General features: G+C 45.7%; 1 protein-coding gene across 3 annotated transcripts in view; it reads right to left on the bottom strand.

Annotated features, from left to right (window-relative positions):
- Positions 1-814: 814 nt before the first annotated feature.
- The window catches only part of LOC119393572 (limbic system-associated membrane protein), a 207,134-nt gene continuing 181,408 nt past the window's right edge, over positions 815-26,540 (bottom strand). The window contains exons 2-11 of one of the 3 annotated variants that reach the window (XM_037660677.2): positions 24,164-24,283; positions 22,860-23,069; positions 21,571-21,692; positions 19,690-19,731; positions 17,032-17,182; positions 14,972-15,250; positions 13,467-13,591; positions 10,414-10,615; positions 6,042-6,113; positions 815-4,950 (exon numbers count right to left, since the gene is read on the bottom strand). In XM_037660677.2, coding sequence (XP_037516605.1) covers positions 4,829-4,950; positions 6,042-6,113; positions 10,414-10,615; positions 13,467-13,591; positions 14,972-15,250; positions 17,032-17,182; positions 19,690-19,731; positions 21,571-21,692; positions 22,860-23,069; positions 24,164-24,283 — 1,445 coding nt within the window. In that variant the 3' untranslated portion in view covers positions 815-4,828. The remainder of the gene's footprint in view (positions 4,951-6,041; positions 6,114-10,413; positions 10,616-13,466; positions 13,592-14,971; positions 15,251-17,031; positions 17,183-19,689; positions 19,732-21,570; positions 21,693-22,859; positions 23,070-24,163; positions 24,284-26,540) is intronic. The other 2 variants (XM_037660679.2, XM_037660678.2) reach the window with 2 other exon arrangements.

The raw sequence follows: 26,540 nt of genomic DNA, 5'->3' as shown, positions 1-26,540 counted from the left end.
CGTCATGACCTTTAGCACTTTTTCTTTTTTTCTTCGAACGCGTGGCTTACTTTGTGATCGCGAGCGCGCGGGCACGTGGCGACCTTTCGCGGCGGCCTCGGCAGCTATGCAGCACACGATGATCAAATCAGCCAATGACCGTGAATTTTGGTATATGGCGCGGTCATTTGGGTATACGGCATCATTTGTAGAGAGAAGAGGGAAAGATTTCTAGCTGACTTTGACAATTAATTGTAAATTCCAGGCCGCGTGCTACGCTATAATGTTTGGTTCGCGCGTTCTCAGGAGCCTCTACTACCGATCGGCAGAGTTTTTTGACCACGCTGAAAAAGTGTTGCAGGACCCCTTTAAAGCAAACGCTGTGCAAAGTAGTACATAATACGAGCAACTTTATATCATTATCAACTCTGCTCAATTAAGTAATTGCGTACGTTCTTCTATCTCAGACATGCTTTGTCGCAAATAACGCTTTAAGTTTGTATTAAGAAGACCAGGTATCATCCGCATGCACTATATAGCGGCAACACTCACTACGTACCACATCTCAGCTTCGTGACGACAGCATCACGAGAGGTGCGGCGGTATAGCACTTCACGGATGTACCAGTAGTTTTTAGAAGTCACTTTAGTCGCAGCAACGCCATTTTATTTCCATCACATCTTCACCCAACCAAAGCCCAACCAATACAGGTGTCTGCCTTAGTTGGGCGACGATGAATCACCTACGAAACTTTCAGGAAAGTGTGCACGTGTGTCAGATGAGCATTGTTGCTCGAATCGCCGTCACATAGTAATGACTCTCAAGCTGAACCTACGGTTGTATTTGACTTTATTGACAGAACATTCACAAAATCCACAAGACTGAACTGCTTTCCTTGTATATTCCAAATGCCAAGAGAAATTATTTGCAGCAGTGACAACTGCTCGTCGGGCTGTGTCTGTATTGCGAGAGCGCGTCACAGGCGGTGCTTGGGTAAGAGGTCCTCGTCGCATAGGCTCTACCTCACCGCTAGGAGCAACTGAGAGAAGTATTCAGTATGCAAAAAGAAGGCGCTGTCGGCAAGTACAACCAAATGATTTTCCACGAAGACCGTTTGGGCAAATCTACCAGCCAGTTTTGAAGAGAACAGCTGGGTGCAGAACTGTTGCAATGTTCGTGACGAATCTGATGTAACACTAATCACTTCAGCTTTTTTAGCTTTCTTTTTCATAACGCTTACAAACTCAGAGGCACTTTGGTGTGACTGATGCCGCGGGCGAAATCATGTAGAGTTGAAACAGAGAGGCCACAACTGCAAATAATTTCTGTCACAGTAGCTTGGAATGTACAACCGGACATGTCACCTAGGCTCAAAGTGAAACAAAAGACAGAAAAAAAAGGACACGTTATTCGGGAGCCTCATTTACGTTCAGTACTTTGAAAATGAGCTGCTTATGTGGTTAACGCCTAAATTTTGCCTTTGGTCGCGCTTTGAAAGATTTATTTTTTCCATCAACCATTGTGTTGTATTAGAAGATGGTCTCTCGCGTAGTTAATGTACATACGTTCGCCACTCACTGCAAATAGCATCAGCTAGCAGCGTCTCTTGACAAGAGGACAAATCTAGGCTTCCTAGCCGTCAGCATCAGTAACGAGAGTTTAAATAGATGGCAGTATAGGTTATAGGAGCTTGACGAAGTGTTCGAACGCCCATAAAAAAAACAGAAAAGTAAAATAAACACACAAGGAAACCTTTCAAAAACCATTCGTTACCTCGCATCGCACAGTTAACAACAATACTTGGCGCTCTATGGCGTTAGAATTCCAAGTATTGAAGTGCACTGTGCCACTAACATTCTTTCACAATATTTTGGGCGCGACACGCTAAACAGGTGCTAGAAGGCTACAACAACGTTGCGACACGCAAGTGAAGGTGACCGGGATTTAAGTGAGTCATGGGATTGGACTTCTGCTCTTCGGTGCAATAAATACTCTAGCAGAGACCAGCCGCAGTCGAAACACTAATACACGCAACTTCATTTCATTATTTTTATTTTTCTCCTAGTTTCATCAGAGTAGCAGTAGTGCTCTGACACGCCGACCGTTCTCCGCACTGCAGCAATCGACGCTTCTTGCATCAGCCGTCACTGCTCTTTCGATAGGCGCCAATATTTCCTTTACAATGTATCGCCTAAAAACTTGTTACAAAAATTTCAACGGCACTTTATTGAAGAGAAAAACTCTGTAGCTGATTACCCGAGCGCTGTGCTTTCGTTTGAAGCTATAAATAGAAGTGCAACAGTTGAGTGTTCACTTACTGGCGGGAACAAATATACCTTGCTTTTCAGTGGACGATTTGAAAGTACGTGCTCGTACCCAATCCTGGCTTGCGCTTCCGCATTGCTGACACTAATAGATGGACGCAGTTTGCTAACGTTTCCTTTGAAACGCTGAGGTGACAGGCTCGACGACGTTTGCCCGACGCCACAAGGTATCTTGTCTCGCACAGGCTCGCACGTTCCATTTAAGTGTATGTACATCGCAGTGTGCGCCAATTAACTTAGCTGCTGAAAACGTGCAAATAACTGAAAGAAAATTAAGTTACGGGAAGGACTATTCAAAAGGCCCGCTACTCTCGTGCGCCCTTAGGCTAGCAAAAGGAAAACTGTCGGGTAAACGTAAATTACTTTGAGAGCTCGTTTTCAAATGGGGCTCAGCACGCGCTCACCGTCAAAACTTGCACATTTCACATTGCTTCCCCGAAAATATGAACAACAGAGTGTCTGTCAACTTTATATCCCGCCTTCCCGTGTTTAAACGGTACCTGTCGCCTTAATACAAATGAGTCTAGCCTAATTTCATCAACATGTGGAGGAGTTTGGAGCAGTCGAAAATTTGCGACGTGCATGGCTGTCCAAAGAGAGAGAGAGAAATGCCGGCGTCTATGTGACGAGAAACACAACGTTCAGAACAACACTGCTACTCGCTAGAATAACGCAATTAGCCGCGACAAAGCCACTTCCGTGCGCTTTTATTTTTCTTTTCCTTTCGTTCTCCTATCCGACGCAATACTTCGCAGTCACAAGAAAAAAAAAAAAGAAAACGGACAGTGTATATTTATATGTATAACTTCTCAGTCCAGAAACACAGACGCTGACACTTTCGACGATGAAATTAATGGATACAAAAGAGACAGAGAAAAAAAAAGGGGTAATAGAACTTGCGCTACATATATATATATATGCTTTCTTTTTTTTTTTTTACAGCTTCCATAGAACAAGCTATACAAAACGAGCATGACAAGACATCGTGTTTCGCGCTAGCTGAAAAAAAAAAAAAAGCAAGAGAAAACATAACGAAGAACGAGGTTGACAGGAAATTATACTGGCGCATTTTTTGTTGCGGCCACGAATTTCACAGAACACGACGTTAACGCGAGGGCACACAAACAAATTATGTCAGCGACGCTTGACAGCGTAGTATTGTACAGTAAGGCGATAACTGTGATAGCTCCTAAGTCGCTGCCGGAAATAAAAGGATAGTTATCATGAAAGGCAGCGAAGGGTACTGGCTAGACTTATCACGATCTTTTAACTGTGCCATTTAAGCGTGAAAAGCCGCGGTATACTGCGCAATAACTTAACTGCTTAAACACAAAAATACTTCGTATCGATCGACTTAAGGTGCCAAATCCTGTACTCTTATTAAAGCTTGAGCCATTGGTTAGAGATAAGATGAGAGATTTGTAACCTCGCCGTAAGAACTGAGGATGATGTGTAGAAATACATTACATAACCTTTGAATATCATAAGTGCTAAGAGTTTGCTCAAGTCCAGCAAGAGCGTGAATAGTTGGAAGTTTTTAAATGATCTCTAAGCTTTGGATGGCAGTACATGAAACAAGCGCCGCGGATGAAGACATAAGAAATGAGCCTTAACGTGATTGCGCTTAGAGCGTAGCGTTCGCTAACATTACTATGCGAAACGTGTAAGAAAGAATAATTATAAACAAGAAAAAAAAAGATCATGAATAGCCACGCTCGCACATCCGCGCATGCGTCGTAAGTCTGTTCCTCACCTTCGACTTCTCAGATGCCTTCGCCACTACACACCTACGCTTTGCGGAAAAGGGACGCTGCTGCTAAGGGGGGAAATCTTAGAAAATGAGAATTCAGAGTGTTGAGTGTATCCTACGTAGCTTCATAGTGTGAAGGTTGTTAAAGTCCGTTACGACTTTTCGGGTGGGGTACGATTAATAGCTGCTCGTTACGCGAATGACACGTGAAGCGCGTAAACCGTGGGTCATTTTTGTGAGAGATAGTTAGGTGGGTGTGTCCCATAGCAGCTTTCCTCACGCGCGCTGCGTCAAAGTGCACAGCGCGGGATGATTGGAGAAAACGTTGTTAACACCCGTCTGTGCGTTGACTGTCTCTCCGCCAGCGTTTTCTCGTATCACGCACCGCGTAGTGAACACGTGGAAGATCGCGTAAAAAAGTTGCGCGAAGCGTAGAAATGTGAAAACTGATGCAGTCACGAAATAATAATAATATTAATAATAATAATAATAAACACCGCGAACAACAGCGGAAGGAGTTCTAGCTTACGCGTGGACCTTTTGAGAGAAAGAGGGCAGGAGGAAGAAGTAAAATGAACATAATAGTTATTGTAATCAATCAATCGTGGACATCCTTCATCGTAAAAGGAGGCGAACGAAAGAGAAAGATGGCAGATGCGCGCCGCTTCTAGAATAAAAAAAGTTCGTTGGTCGGCGGCGGCGCTGTGTGTGTTGTGTCAAACGTAGTCCACGGGTGGCAAAAGAAAAACTATCCGGCTCATGGCGATCGACGTGTTCAGCAGAAAAAAATCGACAGCAGGGCCACAGTGACGCATCCGACCATGTGCGGACTGAAGCTGGTGGCCCGGGTGCCGGCGTTTCCGTTGCCGCTATCCTTGATCTGCTCTTGTAAAGCATCTGCAAGAAGACAAAGCAAACGGACGAAGCCGCATTTTTTAATACGGACATGTCCAACGGGGCGCGCCGCTTTTTTTTTTTTTTTCTCGTTAATGGCGGCATGTTCGGGGCATGCCACTCGTGCGTTTGTTACCGCCATACTGCGGAACGAAGATGTTGGCGAGAGAGAGAGTGGGCAGAGTGCGCTGCCTGGCATCAGACACCACGAAAACAAATGCACTTCCCTCTTTCTTCGCTTAAAAAGCGGCTGTCTTACAAACGGAGGCAAAGCAAAGCTTGTCACTGTAATGCGTATAATGTGTATCGCGATGTACAGGTCTGTTAGTGTGACGAATTCAGGTGGCTCGCGGCTATTCATTTGACACAGTACTTATTTGCAAAGAGCAGTCTGTTTTTGTGGTCTCTGTGCAAGGAAAAATGACGCTAACTTTTCCCTCGAGAGATGTGCATTACATATTCTGCAGCCCAGAAAAGCATTTGTACTAATGAGCTAATTTAAATGAGAATGAATGAACAGTGAAGTTTAAATATGAGTGTTTCATTTGCTTCAAGTGCAACCCAATGCATCGGAGATGTAATAGAAGTGACAGCGTTTCTTTAACATTTCTCGATTTCCAAGCTCTAAGAAATTAAACCATAAGAAACGGTCAAGGAAACCCGTAGCGCTAGCGAAGATTCGTATTTCATGCCAGTATAAGAGGGTCTTCAAGATCAAAGAGATTTCGTTGAACATCTGTGTGCTCATTCAGGGCGGGTAGTACGCCGGACTCTCAAAGCGCGCATTTTTTCATTAGCTTTCGTGAATGCTGATGAACATATTCAAATATTTCTGCATAATTAAGTTTATTAGGACGAGCCAGACTAGAATATCTTACACTTCTTTTTGACAAACGTACCGAGCACATCATTTGGTCGTTTCTCTGAAAGCAGCATCCATAGTACAGAAAGAAAGAAAGAGTATGAGAAAGAAGCGATGTCGATGACTCATGCATAATGACATGGTGCAGCAAGCAATGACTGAAGTCATGCTCCAGGAAGAAGAGTGGCATGCTAGGTCATGAACCAAAAGAAAAATCTTTCGGGGTCACTACCAGGGTCATTAGCTTGTAGACCAGTTTCAACTTCTTCGCTGGCTTTGGTACTCAATGGCTGTTTAGGGAGGGCTGCACGGGGTGGAAATCATAATAAGCAAGTGCTGTTTACCACCATGCAGCAAGTGAATAAATAACAATCACCGCAGCAACACAAGAGAAGAACTTAAAACGTTAAACACCACTCCCATTGGCTAAGCACAAACCAGCAAAAAAAAAAGTGGCTCGACTATGCAACAGTTACCAGTGAAAGAGGCAAGCAACTTGTGCTAATGGCTGCGCCAGGCATCAAAACTGGCTAAGTTTTTAAGGCAAGTAACCATGACACAAATGTGTCAGTTTGACTTAAAATGAACAAGTAGCTACGTCAAATCATTGGCGATGTTCTCGTTAAGGTAAATTGAAAATGTATTTGATGCTGGTTAACTTACCTATAATTTTTAAGCACACATAAGAACGCGTATATGCGTTTTATGCGTTCGCTCACATGTGTGCATGTGTGTAATGAATTGCCACGTTTGTTTCTCGGCATGTCATCAGACACATTAACGTGTATAGCCGTCCATTCTCTTTCAAATGTGCTTGAATAATGCATCAACGTACGTATATGTGCCCGTGTTCCCCACTTATGCGACTTATGCGGCTTTAGACATTTACAAGTTAATGCTACAACCAGAGCACTGTATTGAGCTTGTATTGACAGATCACTTGCAACCAGCATTGAGGTATAGTATGTGTATGTGTAGCACAGATCACGATGCATTTCTTCATAGTTGCAAATATTTTTTTTTATGAACAGCTCTGTTTTGTGGAGGATCTGCGTGAAGAAGACTTCTGAAACAGAAACGTGTCATTGACCGGCATCTAGTTCCCTGTCGGTTCGGCTGAACCACAAGTGGCACTGACACTCACTGGTACAATTTGACTATCCCGTCTAGGCCTTGGCTACGCGAAAACAAAAACAAAAACAAAACAAAAAATGATTAGGTCGATGGTCGCTACTTTTCTTGTTGATGAAGAAAGCCTACTGACTCTGCTTTTTGACTAAACACCCTTAGATAGTCTTCTGTTCTACAATGACTTAAGCGGCCATGATGTGAAAGGCTTTTGTAGATTACAAGCTGAGAACAAATGCAAGCTCCGCCCCCCGAGAATTGCGGCGCATCTGCCATTTATCTGTGCAAGAGAGTCGTTCTAAGTGGTTTCCGTTATAACCATAAGTATTTTTTCGCGGCTAACGTAAATACCACGCATAACTAGTAATTAAAAGTTCGTCGTTCCTACTTATAATATTTACTTTTCCTGAGCATTGATATCTGAATCTTTGCTGAAATTAGCCAGGAAGTTAAAAATTTTCGACTGAAAACCAGTCACACGAACATGTGTCTGTACCTGAAAATCCCCTACCTTAAATTGGCGAATGGTGCTCGACGTCACAAAAATGAGAAGTGAAACTTTATGCAAATTTTCTCTGGGAGTATGTTTTAAGTGACAAGCACGACCCTAAACAAATTCTATATTCCGAATGGTAAGTGTGACACTACCATAGAGAAAAGTTTGTCTGTGCATGGCTTAATCACGCTTAGCGTTTTGCTATTAATTGCTGCTCGGGAGAAACGTGTTTGACATCTCACATTCACGAAACGCCCTTCTCTCCTCCCCCAGCTCTCGAGTTTCTCGGAGAGAATAGCTTTAAAGGGACACCAAAGGCAACAATTTATGTCAGAGTGAAAGGTCAATGTGTGAGAATGTATAAAACGTCATTAGTATCAACATCAGTGCTCTACTAATCTGGAAATTAAGGTAAATGTAGAACACGATGTGCGCCACAAAGTGGACATTTTGGAAATTATCCCGATGACGCCAAGAGTCTCGAGTACAGTTAACCACTAGTAATCAAACCAGTTGCGACAAGAAAAGAACCTTCCGTGCATCACAAGATGTAATAAAACTGCTGCTTGTTTGTTTCTGTTTGATTCATAGAAAAAATAACCCCTTGGCGTTAATATTGTTAATATGGGGAACGGCGCGAGTGGTTCAAAACTTCCGTTTCCGCCGAGCTGCGCGTCTCAGTGGTAGTTTCGGTATCGCGCACTGCTGCGTGTGCTTGGCTCTCGCTATTTTCGCACCGTTAGTACTCTACTGGTGTTGCTGGCCAAGCTAAGCTCCGTTACAGTGAACTACACAGTTTAGGAGAGGCCCGTGGCGTGCGTCTTGGCAAGGCTGATGGCCGCTGTTGCGCAAGAAACCGTAGCGTCGACGGCCGGGGAGAGTATTTCCGCAGCGCGTTGAAAAAGTCACGTGGTACACGTCGCTGTGCGGCTGTGCTGCCCTCTGCCTGCGCGCGCGGAGTTGGCGGGGGTCGCCGTTGCCAGGCGAGCGAGACCGGCGAGACGCGTACGTAGACGCGGTTATGGTACGCGGTGGCGCGGTGGGTCCGGCCATCGTATTGATAGTATGTGCTCCCCTTCTGCGGTAGTGTTATGTTATTTCGGCAGAGTGAAAAGCTGGGCTTGCTGTTCCCTAGACTACTAACACATACAGTACGATGGAGTTAGGAGAGGCTAGGATAGACGCACATCTTCATTATCTTTGTTTATTGTTAGCGTGCATGCTTGTTGTTGACATTCGACCGTCGTCAGTTCGTGTTGCATATCGTGCTTTAATTGTGGTGTTCTAATGCGGCCAGACTACTCGCACTGACTTAAAAGAGCGCCCCCTACCTCTAGGCCGCACACGTTGATTTAGCAGCCCTAACATTGCTTCATTTCGTTCTTGCTGCAAGAATAAATTCTGCGTGAACAAAGCAGTACAAAAGCGTGCACAGTCGGCGCAGAGCATTACGACTTTCGGCGACGTGTATGGCGAGTACGAACAAGGTTCTGTCTTCGGGAGAAGAAGCACCGCGGCGGGAAATATGATGGGAATGTGCTAGAGCATCGACCCAACGACGACGGGCCGACCCCGTGTTTCGATTGAGGGGCAGCGATGGTGGCGTGGGAGGCGTGTCGCGGCAACTGTACGACAAAGCTCATCGGGGAGGCGTTCGGCCGCCCAGCAACGAAGGGAATCCGATCCTGGCTTGCGAGTGGCCAAATCAGGAGCTTAGGGACCGTTTAGCGGCGTCATATTATCATCGCTGTATCGACAGCTAAAATAGTACTTAGTAAAAAAGGCACCCCAAAGCCAAGGAAAAGGCACCAGCTCCACAGTTTCATCAATCCTCGCGACGACAAGTCAGTGAGGCTGTGCTAAATTTTACCCTTGAATGTTGCATTTGTGCGCTGTGACGTGCAGCTCATGCAGTCCTGCAGCTCATGCAGTTACTGCGTCATCGCAATGCCCACTGAATATGTTGTAATAACAAAAGGAAACATGGCACTGCCGCAGAACCCAACGACGGTCGGAGTACCGCCGCGGCATCGCCTTCGTCGCCTAGGCAACCGCGACCGCCGCGCGCGGAGTAGCTCTGTGTACCACGTGACTTTTTCAACGCGCGGCCGAAATACTCTCCCCGGCGGCCGGGCAGTAAAGGCGGGCAACGTTGGGCACGGCAACTGCTACGTCAGAAGGCCCGTTCAGGCGGGCGAATTGAAGTACGCTAACGCTGTGCGGGCTACTAAAACGCATTTTTTTTTTTTTCAGAATAAGCATTTCCTTGGCACGAAACAAGCACCTACGAGGTTTCTGGAACGCTATTTCAACAGTAAACGTCGACTTAATATTTGCCTTTAGTGTCCCTTTAAAGGGACCCTGCAACACTTTTATGTAATCATCGAATGACCTCACTATCGGACTTTATTGCCTCATGAATCGACTGCCGCAGAAAGTTTCTTAAATCCGTCAAATAAGAGAGCAGTTACAAGGATTCGTCGCACGCTCTAAGTTACAGAGCGCGGCGCGCGCACGTCGCGGCACACCGCGGAGGCCACAGTAACTATGCTGCTTGTGGCTTGCGCTTGTGGCTATGAGACACAGTTAATCTTGGGTATATGGCATGACTTGTCGAGAGAAGAGCGAGCGATTTTTAGCTGACCTTGAAATATAATTATAAATTCCATGCCGCGTGCTGCGCTAGCCTATAACGCCGAGCTCGCATTTTCGCAGAAGCCTCGACTACCAATCGGCAGCGTTTCCTGACCATGCTCAAGTGTTGCAGGGCCCCTTTAAGAAAGCACGTCTGAAGCGCTGGCAGCAGCAGTTCATGGTTCTCCATGTCCTCTGTAAGCGCAAGCGCGAGCGGTGACATCACACAGTGTACGTTGTAGCCTACTGTGACCATGACGCGATAGGCCCGCGCATGTGTGCATGCTCACGTCGAAAAAAATTAGCGGTAGACGAGTTTCCCACTCAGACTGGCATGCTCGCTCACCGAATGCGGTCATAAAGTCGAAGCTGGTGAGACCACTCGTGCCCATTTCGTTGGTGGCGACAGCGAACGCCTGGTATCGAGTTTCGGGCTCGAGGTTGGTTATCAGGTAGCTCGTGGCTGCCTTCGATCCCATCTTCTGCATGTCGTGGCTGTGGCTTCTAGGAATCGTGATATTCCGCCACTCGTCAACGTCTTGGGCGTGCTGGCAAAAAAAAAAAAAAACAGAACAGGACGTTTAAATAGCTCGGCGCGACAATACAGTTTCGGTTGACGCTTCGCGACAGAGGGGAGAGAGAGAAATGTAAAGTTAGTAACATCAGCCAGATAGAGGAGGCGAAGGAATCCTCCAGAGAAATATTAGAGAGTACAGACAAACACACGTGCGCACAAAGGCAATCTGTAACTTCATAGATTATGAATGATTCAAGTTTCTGATTGAAGACAATTCCTGCCTAGGCCGCTTGCGCCAACATATTGTAACAGGCTATGCCATGTCATGTCGTCCTCTGAAAGAAATAAGTCAGTGATAGCAAAACTGGTAAACAAAGAAAGCATAACAAATCAAACATTACTGAATTCGTGCTCCACTCTAACACAATCCGACTTTTGGTTACGCGATTTCGATTACTACTTCCGGGCTCTCAATCCACTTCCGGTTTCCGCACGAAGTAAAAATAACAGACAAACTATAACTTAAAAATTAAGAAACCAAAATAAGAAAGTAAGAAAAAATAAAATAAAAGAGCAAGAAATTAATTTAAAAATGAGAAATAAGACCCTTATAGAGCACTGCACGGGCCGGATTTTACGGCCCGGGCCCGGCCCGGGCCCGCTTTATGAAGCCCGAGCCCAGCCCGGGCCCGTGGTTCCAAGCCCGAGCCCGGCCCGGGCCCGGGCGTACTTGACCATACCCAGCCCGAGCCCGGCCCGGGCCCGTCGTTCCAAGCCCGGGCCCGGCCCGGGCCCGGGCGTTCATTACTAAACTAATCCAAGGCGCGCTTGTTCATGACCAGGCCCGACCCGGGCCCGCTAGAGGATATTAGGTGTTGATGATGATTATTAATGATGCCGTGCGCTTTGTAGCGGGCGATCGGACGGAAAATCCGGTGTGTACATGCATCGAAATGGTGCTTTGCCCACGGGGGTAGCTCAGCGGTTAAGCTGTTTCGCTGTTAAGTCCTAGGACGCGGGTGCGATTCCCGCGGCCACGGCAGCCGCAATTTGGTGGGGGCGAAATGCAAGAAGACCCGTGTATATACTTATCTTTAGGTGCACGTTAGAGAACTCGAGGTGGTCGAAATTGATCCGGTGCCACACGGCGTGCCTCGTAATCATATCGTGGTTTTGGCACGTAATACCAAGGAATATAAATGAAATGTATCGTATGTGTCAACCTCGAATAAAAGACCGAAATCTTTATGCCTCCCATGGGAACAACCGCGATCTGGCCCAGTGTTAGTGCTGTTAAGATATATATATATATATATATATATATATATATATATATATATATATATATATATATATATATATATATATATATATATATATATATATATATATATATATATATATATATATACGTGTCACTTCAGCTTGGCACAGTATACCTTAGACCATGGAATGCATAACATTCGCGTGTGCTCGAAGGCCCGACTTACGCCTTTTAATGAGCGGGTCCGAGTCCGGCCCGGCCCGCAGCCTCAAGCCCGGGCCCGGCCCAGGCCCGCGGCTTCAAGCCCGGGACCCTTAGGCCTGGGTAAGGGAAGCTTCAGAAAACGATACATGGTGTAAACCGTTACAGTTATATTGCAAGAATGCTACTAACAGCGAATAGAAGTTTAAGTAAAAGCGTAAAAATGGAATGGTGCTAGGCCTGGAAAATAACTGTACGCAGACAGCGTACAGTTATTGTAAGGTGTGTCTGATATTTTTAGCTAAACAAAGATTTTTATGCTTTCAATATCGCTTAAAGTGTTTGATGCTGAAAACGGTGTGGGAGAGCCCAGTTAGTAAGCGCGAAAAATTTGTGATTGGGAGTTCTGTTTTTTTGGCTATGACTGCAAATAGGAGTGGTTGTGACAAAGAGGGAATTATAATTCTGAAGAGTCTGACATATTTGAATAAACAGACTATGAAAGGAAGTAGAAGCTGACGCTACATTGTCAGTAACTGCAGTAGAGTACAGTAAATTGACTCGAGCAGCAAACAGGTCAAGCAAAATTTTCTCACCACGTGTGCATGACGTGTGCTTTAAAAGAACAACAACAAAAACAAAATTGTGCGAACGTTTTCCCCTTTTTACGCGACGTCTGAAATCAAACTCGTCAGACATACATTTCTATCATAATGTTCAGCTCGATCATCTGTAGAAGCGCCGTATCAGTATACAAGTATTGTGTTCAGAACAAACCAACTGAGGTTTATGGATCAGAGTGAGAAATGCTTCAGGGCCTACGACGGTTACTATTACTGTCTTAACAGAGTACATTCAAACCATACGGTTTATACATTCATTCTGTCGTCTATTCGCATCATGTAAATATCATGCTTGTGCAATGCCTCTCCCGTCTACGGTTGCACGAAAGAGGGGGCGATTGATCGAGGGTTCGTTCCTTTTGTTAAACACAGACACAGCCTACTGAAACTAACAGACAATAAGGCTAAAGAAGGTATAAATGACGTTACTTGTTTGTTTTAACTCTAGTAGAGTAATTATCACATAAATGGAAATCAGTTAAAGGGGATAAAATATGAACTTGCCACAGGTAGGGACCGAACCTACATCCTTCGAATAACGCGTCCGATGCTCTACCAAAAGAGCTACAGCGTCGGTCGTCCTCCCGTCTACTTTACTGTGTATTTATGCTTTCTGTAATCCTGGGAGTGTTAGCCAGCGCCGCCCACCGCCATGGCGGCGAGTGTGGAACACTCCTTTGTTCCCAGCTGGCGTCGCTTAGAGTGTCTCAGGAAGGGATCAAAGTTTTGGGCCGTTGCGACTCATGCCGCAGTTAAGCTACTCACGTTTCCCATACCACTGAATGCATGCGCACCTTTTCCGCCCGGATGTAGATGATGTACTTGCTGATGGGATACGGAGCCACCGAGGAAAGCGAGATGAGGTAAGCTGTGGAGTTCGGGCCTTCGACGCCTATCACGACAGGCCTGGTCGGTGCAGCTGCACAAAGAGCGATAAGAAGCAAACGTCAGTCGCACTCATTACAAAAAGTTGCAGATATAAAAGCCTGCAGCCGCGTAACGCCAATATCCCCATGTCCGGGGTTTCTTAACGTCGCATGTTAAGCCATCTGTCGAACTTCACCGCACTGCACGCGAAATACCACACGCAGCATTCCAAGAGGAGATTATATTCCGGGAGATCGGGGCGAATTTCAAAAAGGCTAAGTTAGATGGTGGTGGAGACGTTGCAGCAGGTGAGGTTAGTCTGGTACGTAATACATAGTTAGCCATTAATTGTTCCGCCTCAGCCTCTCACGAGTTGATAGTAGCAACGTTCATAGCGTATACTGTCTTTTGATAGGAGAAGCATTTGCGGAGCTCAGTTGTAATTTTTTCAGTTGTATTCTGGCAGGTTGCCAAAAAACGTGGCATCCTCTGCCACCAGAATCCCAAAGAAAGCCAAGTGAGATCGTTTGTTTCTAACGGCATATGTCGCTTGGATATACAGCCGTGGTTCTAAAATCCCACAGACTGTATCCTACGTTGCACAGAATAGACAATCAACGGTCTTAATCCACTGACTATACCTAGTAATTCTTGCTCTGAAATTTGCAGACTATATCAAACATTCCACACAGACAGACTACACCACAGAACACGTATATATATATATATATATATATATATATATATATATATATATATATATATATATATATATATATATATATATATATATATATATCATTTTTGTTTCTTATTTTTTACCCTAAACTGTGTGGAAAGGGGTAGCCGTCACCAAACAATGGTAACAACAACTCCTTCATTTATTTTCTATTTCAACAACAACAAAAAAAACGTCTCGCAGTCCTAGTTCTGAAATCCCATAGATATACCTAGCGAGTTAGCCGAGTTTTAGTCATCTGCTTTATTTTTGTTTTCACCGCATCTCAACGACTCAGCACTCGTACATCTGCAAGTGCTGTGATGCTCCAGGACACTCTATGCCTATATGGTATCGGGATGCGTAAAAAACCCTAGCACCGATACGCAAACCGAAGAGCAGTGGCAGGCCAAGCTATCGGACCCAGGCCTGAAGAATTAGCGAAGCCTGGTTCAACGGGCGCGAGAGATGGCGAAGCCCCGCGGCTACCTGGAATAAGGAAGCCGCCCACTTTGGGCAAACAGTGCGCTTGTCTTTCTCCCTCTTATGTTAAATAGAAACCTAAAGTGTACAAAAAAGACATTGAGTTTCAAAGGCCGATACATTTGGAGTGTCGCCAGGATGAGTACTTTTCTGAAAACTAGAATTTGATAACAGGAACGTTTCATGTGGTGACACTGTACAAGCACCCAATCGGAAAGTAGACAGTAATACCTTGAAGTTCGGCGGTGTCGGAGGTGACGCCGAACTTGTTCTTGGACTCGCACGTGTAGTTCCCGTAGTCTCGCTCGGTGACGTGCTTGAAGCGGGCCGTATAGTGGTTGCCAGATGTGTAGAGGGACACGGATTCGCCGTGCATCAGCCACGTGCCGTCGGTACGCAGCCAACGCGTTGTGCCGGGCACGTCCGAGTGCGTCACGCACAACAGCTCGGCGTTCAAGCTGCCGCCCACGCCAGACGACCACTGCAGCGACGTCTTCACCGTCGGCTTGCCTGCGAACGCGCGCTCGGATATACTGGGGGTGCACGCTTCGTACGGCATCCAGGCACACATTCCACGTCTTAATGACTTACGTGCTAACGGTAATTTGTTGCTGGGTGTCCGCTCAATCATAGCTACAACACCTATCCCGACTTTGGCAGCTAACTTACACGCCAGCGGTGCTTGCTTGCAAGCACCGCTGGCAGATAAGTGAATTAGCAACGTATCGTTGAACATAGAGTGCTCGACAAGGGGCTTATGAAAGGGATAATTGAAAACCACCCGTTTCTGGCACAAAACCGCAAGGACATCCAAATGGATTCCTCAGAAAGGAAAGCGTCTAGTTGAAGAAAAAGTCGTCCTGGTCCGGGGATCGGACCCGGGAGCAACGCCACAAACGGGTGGTGGTCAGTTATCCCTTTCACGACCCTTCCGCCACCTTGCGGGATTCCGCAGGACTCATTTGCAAGGGGACTCATCTTTGTCAGGACTGAGACAGGTCCTCTTGTAGAAGCGTTGGCACAGCCACCCACCCTGCTTAACGATTTCTCCTCTCTTCAAGCCTCCATATGACTTCCATGTAACTCATGTAGTTACTGGCATAAAAGTTGCACAAGCAAGCACAATTTGGCGGCCTGTATTTACATCACGTATATTCGCAATCATTATAACCTTTACCGTTTCGCCGAGCTCTGAAATGTTCTGAACAAGGATGATATTTATATAGTAACCACAGAGGGTAAAGGCTCGAATGTCTTTGCAAACTTAATGTTCGCCGATGTTTAAGTTGGTGTAGTGGGATTACAAATAACAAGTGCTATTGCACATTTTTCTTGTAAAATGTTCAGAATCCGAAAAATGCGAGAAACCACAAACGATTCATGTCATCGGGAACATTTTTTATTTTTTACCAGTGTGCAGAGACTACGCAGTGCACATTTCCAGGCCGAACGCTTTGTTTTCTCCAAAGATTTATTCTCTTTTCTTTATTTCTAGCCTCCCTCCCCCCACCTCCTTCCTATTCCGAACACTTTGCAGCAAAGAGCAAATTTGTGTGGAGGCCGAATTACTAAGGGATCATTCCTACAGCTTCCCGTTTTTGTGCTCTGGGTAGCACGTTTTCCTGGTAAGCGCGTTCTTGACGGTGCGCCTATGGCGTACCATTGGTCATTGGGAGGCCTCGAGTAATACCTGCATGCTTCATTTGAGTTTTAGCTGACAATAATAGAGAATAACATGTCTAAAGGCAACGAAAAAATATGATACGATTTTTTTTTTTTTTGTACAGGCAAACAAGAAGGCGCGATTTTGTTTCTATCGGTTCGCTGCCTTCCTGCTGTAACTATACTGTTAATAAAGGCACGGGGAAATTTCTCTCACACCAACTCTATCAGTAAGCAGTTTTCAGCTCCATCACGTGTGGGATACATGATTAAAGTAGGAACACCATTGCTCCATCATTCCATATTTTCTTCATCAATGATCTCTTCACGAAAGGCTTCATGAATCATGTTCAGCAGTCCAGTGGCTCACTGTGCTCACAGTCATCAGTGCTTGCATGCTTCATAATTGACAACAGACTTGCGTTCTTCGCGAAATGTTCGCTTAAACACTTATTCAACTACGAGCCCATCCCTCGCTCCTTTGGTATATAGCTTAGCTCTAGGCGCTCAGCCCTTAGCATATACCGCATCATTCCGCCAACCGTGACAGGTGACAGCTTATTACATATCCTCGCTCGTTCTTTCTTTAAAAGTGAAGCGTCGGTTGTTTATTACACTGCCATTCTTACCAAGAACTTTCACGGTGATGTAGGCCACGACCGGCCTGCCGTAACCGTTAGAGGCAGTGCACTCGTAAGTTCCGGAGTACTTCGAGTCGGCGGCTTCAATGTCGATGCGGTTGTTTTCAACCAGCTTGTTGACGTCAATGGAAGAGTCGTTCTGGAAGCGACGGAAAGAAATTATCAGGCGAACGCTCACGATCAAACACTGGTCCCATGCTCTAACGCCTAGTGCATTTTATTTGCAAATAAGCATGGACTGCATTGGTCCTTGTCAGTTAATATGTCAATGCGACATTAAATGTTAATATGAATATTTTAAATTATTGATAAGGGCTTTGGTACGTGAGGCAAATACGCCACACGGAGCAAATTTTCATGATATATTTGGTTATTATAAAAGTAAGTGGGAGGTCACATATCAAAAACGCGAGAAAGCACACGCCATGCGCATTTCCGCCAGACATTCCAGCTGTGTAAAGCATTAGTAAAGCTTCGTCTACAACAACAACAAAAAAAAATGATTACAGCGCGAGCGACTACTGCGTTTCTAACCGTCAGGACTACCTTAAGCTTTCTTAATTGAAAGAAGGATAATGGTTACACTGTGGTGCTATAGAGGCGGTCTGAAACGAAATAAATGCCACAGACAGGTTGGGCGGCATTTCGATAGGTGGACCTATCTTCGTCATGATGATGAGGCGCCTTTGACGAAGGTAGGTACACCTTGTGTTTCTATAGGTCGATTCCCACCTGCACTTTGGAGGTCCGGAGATACATTTGGTAAGAACACTTTCCTCAATGAGCTAGCTACGTCAGAAATAAGTATAGGCTCATTTGCAAAAATATAACTTGTTTTTCTTCGCGACATATCTGATTAAGATTCAGCAACAGTGCAAGAACATCAGAGGGTCAGTGCTTTTTTTTTCTTTTGTTCTTTTTTATCGCGATGAATAGGCGTTGTAAAGGCAGGCAGGGGAAAAACACAATGTCGAAGTTTCTGAACGCAGTGCTTTAATTCGCTTGTGTGAATTCGTGTTAATGTTAAGCAGCAACATTCGTTGTCACGGATCCGGAGTTAATATGAATTGTGAAGTTATGATTCTAATTTAGAAAGAAAGTTTACTTTTCTCACTGACACCAAACCTTATCGCTACCCACAAAACAGAGTATATTCAACAGTGGCGTCTTCAGACATTGTTGCACTTGAATTCAACAGCAGTTGTACGACCGATTCATTGAATAACTTCTTAAGTGATGATAAAATAACTTTTTGTTGTATGTATTATTTAATCTGAGCATGAGAGGCACTGGAGCAAGACGAACAGTCCAGCAAGCTCGCACAGCTACAAGCGCAACGTTCTGAAGTGAGCCAGCCACTAGATAGCAGAAGGCTGTTGTTTACTGCGCATGTCACAGAAAAGCGCACGCCAGTGACGAAGCAAAAAAAGTAGTGGCTAACGTCCATGTCCCCTTCTGGACAGGCATTCATTTCAAAGAAAAAAAATAAAAACAGCAGCAGCATTAAAATGTGGCTGACTTCCTCATGCTGTAAAAAATGATGTGAAAAAACAGGCCATCCGCTCCATTAACGCTGAAACACAAAGTTGTCTCGAGTGTTATATTGTGGAACGCATTACTGCAAGCCAGGCCACTGTGCGGCAGCAAAACGATGTCTGGTATAAATAACAGCTCCCTGCAAAAACATCACGCTCGATCTCGCGCGTCAACAAATGTGAGAGCGCATAGCGTTCACCGTTTACCTCTCCTCATACCGACACACCTAGCACTCACTTCATGGCATCAAAAAGAGAAATGGGCACTTAGCAAGCGATTTCAATGGACGCGTCATGCCGTAGGTACACAAAGGGCTCACTTAGTGGTTGCGTGAGCCTTTTCAAATGGCGTTTTTATCGTGTTTTATTTTGCCATGACGGTACCGAAAAGCCTAAACAAATTTTGGCTAAGAGGGATTAATTCTTTCCCCGTTCCTGCGAAAAACAAGGAAACACACCTTCGGGGGAACAAGAAAAAACATATAATTATTTACAAAACAAAATGAACTAAACAAACGAAGGTAAAATCAGACAAAAAGTATAAGACAAAATGAGAAGGGATGGAGGTCACAAAAAACAAAAAGATGGCGGAAATATGCTCACAAAAAAGAAAAATGGCGGCGGGGAAGTAGCGCTCTACGTTTGTAAAGCACGTGCACTACGAAAGCCGGGGGGTTCGCCGGGCAAGAGGGCAGCGTAGCGTACGGTGCCCGTACTTCGCAGGGCCCCGGGTTCAACAAACCCGTCGCGTCTTCGCGTCATGCAACACCGGAAGACACGCCGCACACACGGCACACGGTTGGTTTTTTTAGTGAGTGGACAAATGCACACACACACACACAGATACACTGCACGCAAACCACCCTGAAAGAGGCAAAACGGCCACACAGGCTTTCGTTTGGGGACACATAAAAAAACAACAAAAAAAAACATAACGTTCTGCCAGAGGAAGGGGGGGGGGGGGTAGGTCGCAGGAGTCAAAAGAAGGGCCGGCCACACAGGCAGCAAGATTCTAGCGGGAATATAAGTTTTTTTTTGCTGCTTGCACACACTCCAACTACGTTTCTTGCGTTTTTTTTTTTTTTCGCTCTTAGAGGCAAATGCCACTTACGGACCTCGACGACCGTGCCACATTTGAGGTGCTGATATGATCCTGTAAACATTCGGAAACAACATCCACACATTTAACACGACTGTGTAGGCAATGGGACGGGCATCATGCTGCGGGCATCGCTATAACTCAGTTCCCCGTGCTATAGACCATCTTTTGAAATTCGTCTAGGCTGACCAGGATATGCGCAGCCGATTAGGTTAAATGTCAAGGAATGGGGACCTCCGTGGCCGCTACAGGTTGTTCGCTGACGTTTAAGCCACGTGCAAGCGCAACAACGAATTCCTCCGATACTGCAGAAGAGAATGACACAGAGCGTGACTCAAGTGCACAACACGTAAGGCCGAAATAAAGCAACAGCGGTCGGACAAAATAGAGGAACATAAAACACAGTCAAAACACAAATAAAACATAAATAGGCAGCTAGAGCCCGTGTATGTATCACACGAGCCAACGCAAAAAAAAAAAAATCTATATGGCCTTCTATATCATAAGGCGCCGCTTTCGTCCGGCGTTCTGGCAGAACAAATCTCACTTGGTTCAAGCTCGGCTCAAATTAGGATATGCAAAGTGAGATGTACATAAATTTTATGTTTTCCTTCATCACACTTTTGCGTGCATGCTTTCATGATACCAAAATGGATGGTGATGGGGCCCCGTATTTGTATGTTTACTATCCACTGAGAATGTTAACTCCGACTGCAGCGTTTTATTAAATTGTTGAACCACAACTTGGGCACCGTTGATGTGCTGACGACAATGCGAGCGACTCTCGTCTGCACGCTCAATTTGCAAGTACGATTGAATGTTCCACAAACCATCGCGAAGAACTTACAGATATGCTTCAGTCATCCATAGAGCCTTTAACTATAGTTCTTTAACGCACTCACTCCGCGGACCAGACTATTTTACTTTCGCACCCTCGTGTAGAGACCGTATTCGTAATATCGACACCTGTTATGACCTGTCGACGCGGCTAGCATAGTAGATGCAGGTCTCGTCACGTCACAGCTGGCGGCGAGCGAACACTGGCCGCGAGTACACTGTAAGGACAGTTAGGACGCAATTGGGGCCGTTCGTTAAACCTGCCCCGCCGCCCCCCGCCAAAGACAGCTGCCCCTGCAAGCGATGAAACTTCTGTTCTCTTATCAAGGCAACATTTGCAGTAACACACCGTCAAAAGCAATGTCACCTCGGAGAGAGATAGAGAGAGAAATAACATTTATTTGCACCCGTCGAGAATGACGGAGGAGAAGGCTTTGGCCTCTGTACCCATTCATCCTCTAACCGTCGGCCGGAATCCCTTGGGAACGACGTTTGCGTCGCGTGTGCACTTCTTCAGCGTAATCTGTGCATGAGAGTCATAGTTTAGTCGAACCTTTATCGCGACCGCGCCGCCTAAAGGTACGAGTGGGCGCATTTGAACGTGCTTGGCGCACTGCGGATAGATATCGCGGAATGGTTCTGAAGATAGCTGACAGGTAGCCATACGCAGCCACGAACAAGGTCCCGTACGACAGGGATTTCGCTCGGCTCTCCCGAGTTGGATGGGCGAGCACCACACAGAAATCAAGCAACACAAAATACAGCCGGACAGCGAGAGCAAGAGCTAAAATAAAAGGAAAGTAAAGCAAGTGGACAGCATTCGTTCATTCATATTCGTATCACAGAGAGACGTATACGTCGTCCTTGGCGGAAAGGCAGCCGTACTCCACCAACGCAGTCACACAGAGCTTTGGTGTGCTGCTCCCGTAAGCGCGTGTAAAGAGGTGACGGAAGAGCGTGGGGAAGACGACGACAGCTTGCGCAGAGAGCAACAAAGTGTCGGCAGCACATTACTAGCGAGGGAAACAGGAAGACAAAAAGTGACAGCTCACTTACCATGTGTCGCCACGTGATGGTGGAGTCTGGCTTTCCGCTCGCCACGCAGCCGATATGCAGGGGCTCCCCTTTCATTACCGTCACCTCGCCGCTTTCCGGAATCGTGGACACCTTGGGGGGTCCTGCGCGTCGCGAGATTGGGGCAGGTTAAGAGGAGGCGTGCCTCGAGGCAAAACCAGGTGAGCGAAAAGCTTCATTCGACTTAGTCCTTCCTGCTACCGAGACAGCCTGACGGATGTTGGCAGTCAAGTTATTAAGTTTCTGTGTAAGAAAGCAGAAGCCTTTCTTAACATACACAGGCGACATTGCAGCCGTGCCGATGAGCACTGCATTACTTTATTGAAGTTAAAGGGGCAGTACAAGATCTACAGAATAAGGTGAATGCGCCAGCGCGCGCGCGCGTGCGTGTATGCGTGTGTGTGTGTGTGTGTGGGGGGGGGGGGGGTATTAACAATACCGCCACAGTTACATCATAAACCTACAGATAAAATCGCAAGAACGTAGCAAGTTTAAGGGTATGTCTTCCGTTTCATTGCAATCGTCTTCTTGCCAGTGTTAGGGTCAAACACCTTACGCTAGATAATTAATGGGGAAAGTAGAAGTTACACCAACATTCTAACGGGAACAAGCGTATCTGAACACAGGCTCCGTGCAAATGCGAATCGATCCTCTATTAATGAATGATCAGCCCTTCTATTATAATTAATAACCGTGTGGGTCGCAAAAGACTACTGCAGATTGAAACTCTAAATATCCACGGGGTGAATGATGATGAGTGGGGCGAAGCTACGGAGGGAATCATCTGTAAACCGTGAAACTCTTCCGTGAAATGCGCCCAGTACATAATATGAGAACGCCTATTAAAATTCATATGGCGGTTCCGTCACAATTATACGTGACACGCAAGGACCTGCTTACAATATAGCTAATATTAAACAAATTTTAGTCCAAGAGGCTCATTTCATTCTTGTTTACTTTAATTTTCGCGAACATGTTGCAATAATCTGATAATTCGACCTCTACGCCAGCGCGGCAAATTGTTGTTGGAAAACAACAGGGCGTTGCTGTTTTCCAATGCCGCGGATCCGCGTGCACTAACAGAGGAATCGAGGCAAAGGAAAGGCAGGGAAGTTAACCAGATTGCATCCGGTTTGCTATCCTACGTTGGGGGGGGGGGGGGGACAATACAGAAAGAAACAAGGAAAGAGAAGATAACTAATACGCTGGCACGCAAAGGAGCTGGACCGAAATCCTAATGGCCTGAGGCTACTGCAGGGAAGAGGTCATACCTGGGAGGACGATCTTGTGTTGAATGGAATTCGGCTCGATCTGACTGTTGACCTTGCAGGTGTAGACGGCGTCATCCGAGGCTACCAGGCCGTCGATCTTGAGCTCGCCCTCGGGTCCAAGGCTGATCCTCGGGTCCGTGTCCACACGAAAGCTGCCGGCGAACAGGATATCCTTGTTCTTGATCCAGACCTTGATGAACTCATCCTCGCCTGCATGTCGAAAGTGAGCACCCCACTTTTAAACATTGTCGGAGATTACCGAAAAAAGAATCGATGAGTTGACCGAAGTGTCGCATGTTTTGGTCATAGCTTGGCCATTGGAGACCGCGTTTTTCACTACCACGAGCTTGAGATCACCCGTGTTTGTACTTTTTACATTGGTAACACCAATCCAGGATTACAGGTTGGAATTATTCTGGGCGATTACTTATGTGCTATAAAGGTGCACCAGTGTACTCACTGGAGTCTCAAAGGAAAGATATTGATAAAAAACTACACTGCGACGAATTATTCTGCTGCATGAGTGGAACAGTCGCTTCTCAGGGACATTACGACCGCGCGCGTAAGCAGGAGAAATGAAATGTTCGCAATTAATTTCAGTAATTAGACAACAGTCTCTTTGCCCATAGACATTTTACTATTCGAATTTATTGTCTCGATTAGGGTGAAGAGAATTCGCGCTTTGTTCCTATATCTTTAAATGCGGTCTACTATCCGAGCGGTCCAACATTCTACGTGCATCTAATGACATGCAGTTCCCTTGTGCGCCCAAATAACTTAAATTAGTTTATTATTTATATGTTTTTCAGTTGACCAGACGTTCGTCTGCTAAGAATATTGCGACTTAAATTAGTATGTTAATAAGAAACGTAAGTAACGTCAGTACACTTCTCTTTTATTGACCCAACATGATGCTTTTTCAGCTTGTTTAAAGATAAAATATAATAAACATATTTGATTCGATACTGGGACGTTGTTCTCTCAAAAATTCGCATTCGATACGATTCGAAAACTTCGCTATTCATAGACTTTAAGAAAGTTATGCTCAACCCACCTAAATGATATTAGCTACTTAACAAGTAGCGCCTACGGTCTCAGATTTACGATATCTTTGCCAAAGATTACATCAACGTCACGTGTGTAGAGCTAGAAACTCGATTTAGCCTTCCAAAACTTTTAAGAACCCGCATCTAGTACTGTGACAGGAAAAAAATCAATGAGGAGTAGCCTTGCCTGCGCGATACAAAATTATATTTTTTTTTCTTTCTTTCTTTCTTTCTTTCTTTTAAGAGCCGCCTACTTACTTGACTGGACGATCTTGCACGGGAGAGTAACCGAGTCGCCAAGGCTGAGGAAGAATGTCTGCTCTTTCGTCAAAAACTCCACTTTCCGGTCTTGAGGCACTTCCGTTTCCTCTTCCTGGGCTGCAAAGTAGAAATAAAAATAAAGCAGGCTTTAGCATCACGTTGAGTGTTTCCCAAAGAACAGGAACTAAGAGAGATAAGAGTGAGGTGGGAGAAAGAAAAGAAACGATTAACCAGAACAAATATCTGGCTTGCGATCTTACTTTATAGAGTTCGAGGAAGGGACTAAAAAAAAAAAGAATGAAAGAGAGCGATATACCAAGTACGTGCACTCAATCAGTGCTGTTCACAGCACCGGAGGACACCTGTCAGTACTAGAGTCACGCATGCAGGTTTCTTGTTGGTAAGAACTGCAATAGCATCTTTGTAACGCGCCCTTGTACGACGGCTTATAACTTCGGCATTGTTTGTAAACTAGCTATGCCCTCATTGAAGAAAAGGACTTATTAAGCGCAAACTTATTTTAAGACATCCTTAACCCTCAATAACTGTGAGCTCGAAACCGTAATGGTGATGTCTTAGGCACCGGACACATTATTTTCATAATAATTGTTGGGGGTTCTTCTACGTTCCAAAACCCCGATATGATTATGAGGGACGCTGTAGTGGAGGTCTCCGGAAATTTTGACCATCTGGTCTTCTTTAAGGTGCACCTAAATCTAAGTACACGGGCCTCAAGCATTTCGCGTCCAACGAAATGCGGCCGCCACAGCCGGGATTCGATCCCACGACCTTCGGAGCAGCAGTCCAGCGTCATAACCACTAAACCACATGACGGGTGACACATCATTTTCAGCGTTCGTCCTGCCAGAAGGTTACCAGATTCCAGTGCACACTTAGAGGCGTTAGAACTAACAGGCCATGCTTTAAAGGGACCCTGCAACACTTTTTCAGCATGGTCAGAAAACGCTGCCGATCGGTAATCGAGGCTCCCGAGAACACGCGAGCCAAACATTATAGCGCAGCACGCGGCTTGAGATTTACAATAAGTTCGCACAGTCAGCTAAAAAGTGCTTCCTCTTCTCTCGACAAAAAATGATGCTTACGGCGTCACAGGCAGGTTCCACGCCATTGGCTGATTTGAATATGGCGCGCTCGGTAGTTACTGCGGCCGCCGCGAGAGGCCGCTACTCGCCCGCACTCGCGCTATCGCACTGAAAGTACGCCACGCGTTCAAAGAAAAGAAAAAAAGAAAATGCGCTCAAGGTCAGGAGGCGCGCGTGACGTACCTTCTTCCCCAGTGCCATCCCCCCCTTCCCTGCTTAGCTTCCAGCGCTATCGTCGGGGCTAAAGTCCCTACATTTTTCGTTGAAAGAACAGGGAAAAATCTAGGGATTTTAGTCGGGGCGAGAGAGAGCAATTCCAGCGTGCGAAAAATCTTTGTAACTCCGCTCATACTGGACGGATTCTAAAACTTTTTGCAGCGTTCGATTCGTGAGGCAATAAGTTCCTTTAGTGAAACCATCCCATGGCTACTAGGAAAAGTGTCGCAGGGCCCCTTTAATTGTACATGCTTCGTATATAGAACTTAGGCAGGTGGCCTTCGGATTCAGTAACAGAATAACGCGCGCCGAAACTGCACTTACATCATAGGCTTTCGACAGAAGATCGCCGGGGAAAAACAGGACTCTTTCTTACAGCCTTGAAGCTGCCTGCGACATCTCTGGCCCGCTAACCCACAGGCCTATCAAATTGATAACTCCGTGCCCCACATATCGAGACGTGCGCATCGAAGATATAGCGCTGGGCGCGCCAAGTGCGGCATTTGTTCGCGGCGGTGTCCACGGCGCAGCCTTGACCACGCCCATTTTATGGATGAACTCGGTGCGAATACGGCGGCCCTTCCCGACCGCCCTCAGTGCGCAGCGACGTACCATTACCGACGGAGACGTGTCCGAAGGGACGTAAAATATTCATGGACGCAACGAACACCGGCCGCACTCGCGAAGTACGGAGCCGAGAGTGCGTGTGCTCGACGGGTGAGCCGAGAATGACGCGCGCACATCTTTCTTTCACCTTTTCCCTTCATTTCTTTCTTTCATTCCTTCAGCTTCTTCTTTATGTAAACTTCTGCTTGATTCGGTTTTATTATTCTGCTCTGTTCTTTTATTTCCTTTGCCCTGCGTCATGTTTCTGAATTTTTTTTCTTTTACTTCTTTCACTGCTTCCTTGATTCCTCTTTCCGCGTTTGCATCATTCCTTGCTGTTCTGTTCATTCTTTATATATATATATATATATATATATATATATATATATATATATATATATATATATATATATATATATACAGTGATGCTACCGAGGACTTCCGATTTC

This window comes from Rhipicephalus sanguineus, chromosome 5 (assembly GCF_013339695.2).
Source record: "Rhipicephalus sanguineus isolate Rsan-2018 chromosome 5, BIME_Rsan_1.4, whole genome shotgun sequence".
Classification (NCBI taxonomy): Eukaryota; Metazoa; Arthropoda; class Arachnida; order Ixodida; family Ixodidae; genus Rhipicephalus; species Rhipicephalus sanguineus.
This window is presented reverse-complemented; position numbering and strand designations above follow the sequence as displayed.